This window comes from Seriola lalandi, unplaced genomic scaffold (genome assembly GCF_002814215.2).
Source record: "Seriola lalandi dorsalis isolate HSWRI2012SDOR001 ecotype SW California unplaced genomic scaffold, Sedor1 jcf7180002054566, whole genome shotgun sequence".
In the NCBI taxonomy this organism is placed as follows: domain Eukaryota; kingdom Metazoa; phylum Chordata; class Actinopteri; order Carangiformes; family Carangidae; genus Seriola; species Seriola lalandi.
Genome location: NW_019525119.1, coordinates 32,689 through 41,614, shown reverse-complemented (window position 1 = coordinate 41,614; position 8,926 = coordinate 32,689). Strand labels below are relative to the sequence as shown.

Below are 8,926 nucleotides of genomic sequence, written 5' to 3'. Positions count from 1 at the left end.
CCCCCCCCCCCCCCCCCCCCCAAGTTACTACCTTCACTTTTTTTCACCTCACCCCCTCCCCTCTTCCTCCAGATAATCTTGTGGAAGTCTACCCCCTCCTCTCAGTTATGGCCTTAAATTCTTTTCCCCTCACCACCTTTTCTTTTTCCTCTTCAAGTCTTGTGGTGCGTTCAGAACAAGACAAAATGCTGTTGGAACTTAAGGAACTCAAGGCTGTTTTGTATTTGAAAGTGTGATGCTAACTTAAAAAAATGGGAAGGGGGGGTGAAACACTGAGCATCTCATATTTTTTTCTGTCTGAAGTGAAAACTGTTATTCTGAGTGACAAGTCGATCAGGAGTAATGAAAACAGCCTGGGGAGATTGTTGTACTGTGAGCACTGACAGTGGAACTATTTGATGGACTTATAGTTATGAATTTGTGCAGAGATAAATGTCATGCCCTCTTTTGTGTTATTATGTCTCCCTCCGTCTACCTCATCTCTTGGCTGCATATTACTCATTGTGTTTTGTGTCCTCCCTCTTTACTATGTCTTACTGTGCCTCATCTCTCAGCTGGCAGTGTGTCTGGGGACGCCCATCCTCACTCCATCATGGATTCTGAAGGCATGGGAGAGAAGAGATGATGTGTAAGTTGAAAATCCTTGAAGGTAACATGAAACCTTGTGCTGTTGAAACTTGCAAATGAAAATTAGGGTGTGTGAATGTCAAAGGTTAATTGGGTGCAGGAATTCTGATGTCCAGATTCACTAAGCTCCGACTTGAACTCTCTTAATCTTCAACAAAGAGCAGTGTACAAAGCACTTAGGTAGCAGTTTCTCATTTTTAGCCAGCGTCACTGGTTATAATGACAAGTGGCAGCAGGTTATATGAGCTCTTACTGCAGACCAAAGTGAAGCATTGCTGCTTTGTGTGCTCTCTGCAAGCCAGTATCTGTATTGAGTAAAAGATTTCCCATGAGGGAAGAAACTTCACTCTAATGCTGCTGTGCAGCTGCGCAGGTTCTTCTGTAAATCCAACAGCTACAGCAGAGTTGGATGTCTTCTCTCTAGGTGATTGTGTCATGTCACTTTCAGGGTTGGAACTTCTGAGTTAAACTGTTATTTATATGCATTGAGCTGCTTAGGAAAAATAAATTGTGTTGAATTTAGAAGGCTTCACCAGTTTTTTCAATATGCCAGATTACATATCTTGTTAACATTGCATATATACTCTCGCTATGTAAGAATAAGTATTGGGTTGGACTTGGTGTCACCCAGTATTCAATGACTCGAAGTGGGATCAGGGTCCAATAACCTTGATAGGGACACCCATTACAAAATGTTACAGTGAACCATCTGTCACATGTTCGCTTTTGTTCTCATTGTCTGTAACGACAAATTCGGGAAAGCCAAATTCTGGCACTGCTCAGGAGGTGAAATGAAACATTTCAGGTAGTTTCAAGACTGGCAACAGTGCTCGATAATTACAATTTTTGTTTGACAAAGACGACCATTTCAAATAAAGAAGTACAATGGAGAACTCTTGTTGGACAAATGAAGATATCCAAGGCCTCACTGGCTACAAGAGGAGGCCATTCAGAGGGAAGGGAGTTGGCTGAATAAAAAAAAAAAACTACAAAGTGAAAACATATTTTTAGAATATTTTGCAAATTGATTTAAAAATCAAAAACTGAAATTGTATTTACAAGAGTATTCAGAACTATAATTCAGTATTATGTAGAAGCCCCTTTGGAAGCTATTACAGCTTCTTCTTGGGTAAGTCTCTACAAGCTTTGCACACCTGGATTTGTGCAGTTTAACCCATTCTGTTCTATTTAATAATAAATTACAATAAATAAAATTTATTCTGCATCTAGCAATTACAAAGGACCAAAATTACTCAAGTGTGAAGACAGTGTCTCAATGGAATTTTACAATTTATACTTGATCTACACATAGATCCTGTGAACATATTTTTGCAGGAGACTTTGAACTTGACAGTATTATGACCTTACACTTTCACCAGCATTTTTTGTGTGAGCTAGAAGGTTATGTTGAACACAAACCCATATGTGGAAATGATGGCATGGTTTGAGATCACCTTGTTCCTCCCACCCTCATGTGTTAAGGTACTTCCACGCAGGAGAAGAGGAGTTTCGAACAGAGTTCAAAGTGCCTCCTTTCCAGGACTGCATCCTCAGCTTTTTGGGTTTCTCAGAGGAAGATAAGGCCAACATGGAGGAGAGGACTCTTAAACATGGTTAGTGCTGCAGCACACAGCGATCTCTTGTAATGTCTCCGTAGCAGTAAGCTGTTGCCTTTTGCTGCTACAGTAACAACAGCTTTGAAGTCCTCAAGCAGATAGTATGGCTGGCACTTCATGATTGTAAACCCTACAAGCAGAGAATATATGGCCAGTCCACCACCACAAGTCCCTGCAGACAGCATTTATTCAAGTTGAAGACATGTAAAGCAACAGTAGCACTGAAATGTAAAGCCCATAAGAGCATGGAAACCTAAAAAATCAATCAGTCGATTTCAGTCTGATCGAGCATGCATTCCACTTGCTGAAGGCATGACTAAAAGCAGAGGCAACCCACAACAAGCAAGAGCTGGAGGTGGATGTAGTGAAGTCCTGGGGGAGCATTACAGGGAATATATAAAGCATGTGGTGACTTCAGGCTGTCATGGACTACAAAGGGATTTTTCACAAAATATGAAATGTGATGTTTTTGTTTGACTGCATGTATATCTGTCAAACTACTGTTAAACCCTTAAACTTTTAAATGGTTTTATATCTCCCTCACAGTTCTCTCTACGTTGATGTAAACCTATCCAAATTAAAACAGGAACCTTTTTTTTTCAAATTGACTGTGCTGAAGCACAGTCTAGAAAATCAAAAATACTAGGCCGCAATGTACGTGTATTTATGTGTGTATAATTTTAAGAAGATCACCTCCCTGCTTCTTTGTTTCTAAGGTGGCGGTTACCGTGAGTTTGGAGATGAGAGCTGTACACACATGGTGGTGGAGGAGAACTCGGTAAAGGAGCTGCCATTTTCTCCCTCCAAGAAACTCTTTGTGGTCAAACAGGAGGTAGGCCTTTGGGTTTTATTTGGCATCAACACTGATATTAAATATCTTTTGGAATGTGTCTGTTTTTTAAGATCTGAAAACCACTAAACATCTCTGAATACTCCGTATGCATTTAGCATTTACAACAGAGAAATAGTTAAGTTTGTTCCAGCACTGCTTCTTATGACAATCAAGTTTGATGCCTCTGTGATATTGGTCCAGTGCTATCTTGACATATGAGAATAATTGGAATACCATTTTGCTACAGGATGATACATAAACAATGGGGACAAGAGGAAAATAATGAATCCTCTCAGGTGTTTCCTCTTAAACAGAATTCCAAATGACCATCTGATAAGGATTTCTTTTAGTTTAAACCTCAATTGATACAGTCCCCGCTCTCCCTCTCTCTGTCTGTGTTGTCAGAGAGAGCTATTAATAATAGATTTCCCCTTCCAGCATATGAATAATTTGAACCAAGGTGGAGTAGTAGTTTAGCTGTAGTTATAACAATCAATACAACCCTTTCTTTACTCAGCCAGTTTTATTGTTTTTTAAAGGAAAGTGTATGTCATTATAGTCTCAGAAATCTTTTTTTTTCCCCACCCACTTCTGCCCTAATCCAGCAGTCAGTAAAAACACTTCTCTTTTCTCTGTGGCAGTGGTTCTGGGGGAGCATTCAGATGGACGCTCGGGCTGGAGAGTCCATGTACCTCTACGAGAAGGTGGGTATATGATGGGTATTGTTAATGTATGTGTATTAATTCAAGCCAAAATTACTTAGGCTCACCTTAAGGATACTGTAGACTTATAGAACACAGATGTACAGATACAAAAATAAATCGTCTTTGTTTTGTTTGCATTAAATTATATGCAAACAGTATAAAAGCACTAAATTACTCATGCCCTTAAATTATTTGTCACATTAATTTTTTAAATTATTTTTCTTATACTAAAAACTTACTGTACATTTATGTTTCCCCTATTTTTGTTTCAGCACTTATCATTTCTGTTATTATAGTTATTTAATCAGCTTGAAACCAAACCAAGGACCCCTAATCACACTCCTCCTGTTCGCCCAGGAGTGCGAGTTCATTGTCAGGGGTTTTTTGTGCCTTTCTTTTTATTTAAATCTTGAAAGTTAAAGTATAAGGTTTATTTCTCATGATTGTGACAATTGTGGCTCTATTGGTTGTGCTACCTTTGTAATCACCACTCTATTGTAGAAATTTGGGGAAACAAAGACTGACGCAAAATAGTGTATATCAGGGCAAGCAATGTGATCCTCATACAGCTTTCGAAATAAAAGTGATTTTAGATGAATAACGTCGAACACCTTTTCCAAGTCTGACTGAAAGTGAACGCAAATTATCCGCGAGCAATACATTACACTGACTTTTAGGGACCTACATCTGGGACAATTTGCTGGGTGACCTCACTCGATAATACAGGCAAAAAACTGATGTCACTTGATTTGTGTTGATCTGAGATACTTGTCTCTTGGAGTTTCTACCGTCTCCCGGCAGGGAATGCCAATTTAGAGCTTTGGGAACCAAAAACTGCCTGCAGTAAAATTCACACGGTGTCAGAAGTTTAGGATCAAAGTCTTAGTGTGAATGCTGTTACGACCCATGTCTTCAAACCAGCAAATCAAAATAAAACATGAAAATGACACAGAATACACTGGCCTGTGCGACATGTTGTACATGCTATCTCTGAAAATAAAATAAGAATTAAAAAAACTCACACAAACCAAAACGATGAATGAAAAAGGAAATGAAAGTTGCCACTCTCAAAGAGCTGCATTTTTAAAACATGAGAGCCGCATAGATGGATTGACACATACATAGTCGTGCTCCAATTCACCATGCTTTCATCACACAATCTGGCAGTGTGACAGAGATTGAGCTCAGGATTTTATTAGAGCTGTCTCGCACAGTGTGACATGCAATCAACTTACTCGATCATTGTTGCACAGTATAAAGGCACCTTCAGGGAGTTTCCTAGTGGGCATCTTTATGAAGTTACCACACTCTTTAAGAAACATTTCGACACTGGCCTAGCTTCCATCTGTTACTTAGCACAATTGAGCTCAAGATCCAGTTTAGTCAGAATGTGCCTTCATCACTGATCAACAGATAATTGTATTAATTGCAAATGGTTTTTGCTTCAAGATGTTTTAGTTTTTTTATTTTCCCCCTCACATTTTCCCATGCCAGAATTTGCAAGACAAGCAGCTTGCCCTCTCTTCTTTTTACTTTTATTTATATATTTTTCTTTTTGTCCCTTTATACTTTAGAATGACAGTCCAGCCATGAAGAAGGCAGTGTCCCTCCTGTCCCTCGTAACGCCCAACAGTAACCGCAAGCGTCGGCGTCTGAGGGACACGCTGGCTCAGCTCACCAAGGAGACTGAGATCTCCCCCTTCCCTCCACCGCGCAAAAGGCCGTCAGCGGAGCACTCCCTGTCCATGGGTTCTCTGCTCGACATCTCTAACACCCCTGAGACATGCAAGGCCTTGGCAGGTAAGAGGAAAATGGAACACACCTGTTTGATGGGAATACCAATGCTGGGATATATCTCCATTAAAAATGCAATACCTTTAAAAGATATTCTCTTCTGTATTATGGTTGATTTTCTCTTCTTTATAAGACGGCACTACCACCATTAACCCCTCTTCATTCTAGAAGACAGACTAGGAAATGGTTCAGAAAGCAAAGGAGACAATGCTGTGACCACGAGTAGGCTGATAAGAAGAAGAAGCAAAAACAGGAAAAGCAGGGTTAGGACAGACAGGGAGGAGTGGAGGAAAAGGTCCTACCTGAGTACAAGTATCCTTCAACAACCAGTGGAGGAGCAGCAGCAGCCAAGAACTTCTGCAGGTCAGGCCAGTTTGAGGCTTATAAAAAGTAGTTGTTGGTAAGATGAAAGAACTCTGTGGTAGTGACCAATAAGTCACGCGTCAGTTTTTGCAAGTGGATTATTTCGTTTTTTTTTTCGTGAAGTATTGGATTATATGCATACCACCTGAGTGTAGTGGAGTACAAGCAAGAAGATGGCCCAGCACAGACCAGAGTATCACCTGGCCTGACAGCTCAAGTGTTGTATTAAGTGTGCTGAATTGGCTAAATTAAACCTGAACATTTTAGACATGTGTGAGATGGGATAGGAACAGCAACTACCATACATACAGGCAAACTAGCTAACTTTGGCCTTGAATGGCTAACGAGCCATAGGCATGAGAAATGTTCAAATGGCATGATGATTAATTTTGGTACAGTAAACTTTTACAAACATTTTAGTTAAGACTTTTATGCTTAAAATGTTTGATTGCTCATATGGTAAAAGCCAACTCACAGACAGTCAACTTGGTTTAATCTCATCGCTAAAACAAGGTACTGCGAAAAAGGTTTAAGGATCCATTTATATTAAAGAACTGGAGACAAAGTACAATGCAGTGTAACAATACTACAAATCTTTTTTTTTTTTTTTTCTTTTTTAAAAGTACTGCAGCAAATTATTGATCCATATCAATGTGGCTTTTTACAAGGCAGGTGGATCAATGTCAATATCAAGTCAATTCATCAACTAAATCATTTTTATAGGCCACATAACAAATAAAAAACTGTTTCCCCAAGTCTGCACAGCACACTAGGATGAGAAGGAAAAGGCCGGAACAACATTATCATCATGATGGGGAAAGCATCATGTTATCCATGTTATTTAAAGCCACAAAGAAACAAAATTTTAGTTTAAGGCTGCGACATAATAAAATATGAAAAAGTGAAGGGGTTCTGATGACTGGTTCCATTTTAGCCCAGATGTCATCTTCATACGTCTATAGATGATGGAAAACTGTAGAAAATCATGTACTATTTTTTTTACTTTGATTCAGCCCTGATTTCGATTTCTGAAAAACAAAATAGTGGATGGGCACCTAACCGTGTCTGTCTGTGATTCAATGCAGAGTTAAACACTCGCTGTCTTCCTCCCTGCTTGTCTTGTTACCAGAGAGTTCGAAGCCATCCAGGAGTTCGACCCCAGTTGTGACCAAGCAGTCAGCCAGGTGGCAAGTCTCCAAGGAACTCTACCAGACTGAGAGCAACTATGTAGACATTTTAAGCACCATCCTACAGGTAAGTGTGTGTGTGTGTCTGTGTCTGTGTGTGTCTGTGTGTCTGTGTGTCTGTGTATTTGCACAGTGTGCACTGTATTAACACTCCCTCACTGGTCGGCCTGTTGGTCGCCCCTGACATCAGTTTCAGGCTAAGCTACAACCATTACAGGTGTGTGTGCATGCTTGCTCTTACTTGGCCTGTCTTATCAGTTGGTCCCAGCAGATTCAGACAGCTGACCAGTGAGGAAGAAAATCACCTGTCTGACCACTTCTCTTTCTCCCTCACCCTCAAAACCTTTCACTCTTTTTGCTTCTTTTCTTTACTGGCTTTTTTAGGCTTCCTCCATTTTGTTGTTTCTTCCTTTTCGTTCACTCTGTCTTTCACTGTCTCTCTTTTTCTGCCTCAAACATCTTTCCTTGATTTTTGCCATCTGCCTCTCTTGTAATCTGTCTTCTCTGTTGTACTCTACTGAGGTTTAACTGTTCCATGTCCTCACAACAAGCTGGTGGCTAGCTCCTTGGTGTTCCCTGCCTTGAATCTAAACACAAACTCAACACATGATCCTAAAATCACCTTAATGATCCTGCTGTAGGTTCTCTGTGCCATTTATCAAAAGAAAACCCACTTGAGGCTGACTCCACAATCCAGTCATCGCTGCATGCTCGTTGTTACAGTTTATAGTTGTACTTAAGTTGATTACTGACTATTTCATAGACAACCCATGTTCCTTTTTCACTTCACAGTTACACAGCTAGTATAAGCCCATGTTCAGATGGGCAGCAGATGGTAGCGTGCTAATTAGACTTCAATATTCAACATGACACAATAGTGCACAGGTCGATTGCAAGAATTTTGGTTAAACTAAAATTAAGCTGTGGTTTTTTCTGTCTTCTGCCACAAATGGTGGTTGTCAAAAATAAAGTAATTACCCTTTAATGAAGAATAAGAGCCAAATAACTCTCCAATTATATAGCTGTGTTTATTTATAGTAATAGTACAAAAAAGGCCATGAGAAATTGTCAGAATATCCTGGAAGATTTCCCTGTATTTGTATGGCACTAACTCAAAAGTAATAGTTATTTATTTAATCTTGGGACATTTTAATGTTTTCCACAGTATGTGTGGCATTGTTTCATTTATTGATTTACATGTGAGTGCAGATAATATCCAGGTTGTGCATCATGCGAGTAGAACCAGTTAATGAACAGGTTCCATCTTGTCACAAATTGACACAAAATGTCAACATACAATTTTGACTTTTATGCAACTTTGTGTAACATATCAGTTCTTTTAATGTATATTTGTGTTCACTTGTCTCATATCCGTTTTTTATGTGAAGCTTTTCAAACATCCATTGGATAGAGAGGGGCAGGTTGGTGGACCCATCCTGGCCCAAGAGGAAATTAAGACGATATTTGGCAGCATCCCAGACATCTACGAGGTTCACACCAGAATAAAGGTAGTATGTCCAAAGGACCAAATTATATTGATTTTGTAATTGTTGACCTGGTGTTGTTGACCTGTTATTTTCTATATGTGATGGTTTTTCCATCAGCATGACCTTGAGGAACTCCTGACAGACTGGCGCGAGGAAAGGAGTGTGGGAGACATCATTCTCAAATATGTGAGTTAAAACAAATATATTAATATGCAGTTGTTGTTTTAATTATCAGTCATTTATATGAGGCTTGACCACTTCTGGGGGTAATGGGGTATTGAGAATGGGCTTCCAGTTACAGAAAGGGATGTAAGTA

The 8,926-nt window shown here is 39.6% G+C and overlaps 1 protein-coding gene across 5 annotated transcripts in view; it reads left to right on the top strand.

Annotated features, from left to right (window-relative positions):
• ect2 (epithelial cell transforming 2) overlaps nucleotides 1-8,926 on the top strand; it is a 43,106-nt gene that overhangs the window by 10,375 nt on the left and 23,805 nt on the right. For 4 of the 5 annotated variants that reach the window (XM_023416531.2, XM_023416529.2, XM_023416533.2 and 1 more), the window contains 8 exons: nucleotides 555-628; nucleotides 2,110-2,240; nucleotides 2,960-3,075; nucleotides 3,717-3,779; nucleotides 5,354-5,579; nucleotides 7,066-7,190; nucleotides 8,512-8,631; nucleotides 8,728-8,796. In XM_023416531.2, coding sequence (XP_023272299.1) covers nucleotides 555-628; nucleotides 2,110-2,240; nucleotides 2,960-3,075; nucleotides 3,717-3,779; nucleotides 5,354-5,579; nucleotides 7,066-7,190; nucleotides 8,512-8,631; nucleotides 8,728-8,796 — 924 coding nt within the window. Of the gene's footprint in view, nucleotides 1-554; nucleotides 629-2,109; nucleotides 2,241-2,959; nucleotides 3,076-3,716; nucleotides 3,780-5,353; nucleotides 5,580-5,741; nucleotides 5,937-7,065; nucleotides 7,191-8,511; nucleotides 8,632-8,727; nucleotides 8,797-8,926 lie in introns of all 5 variants that reach the window. The other variant, XM_087176689.1, reaches the window with a different exon arrangement.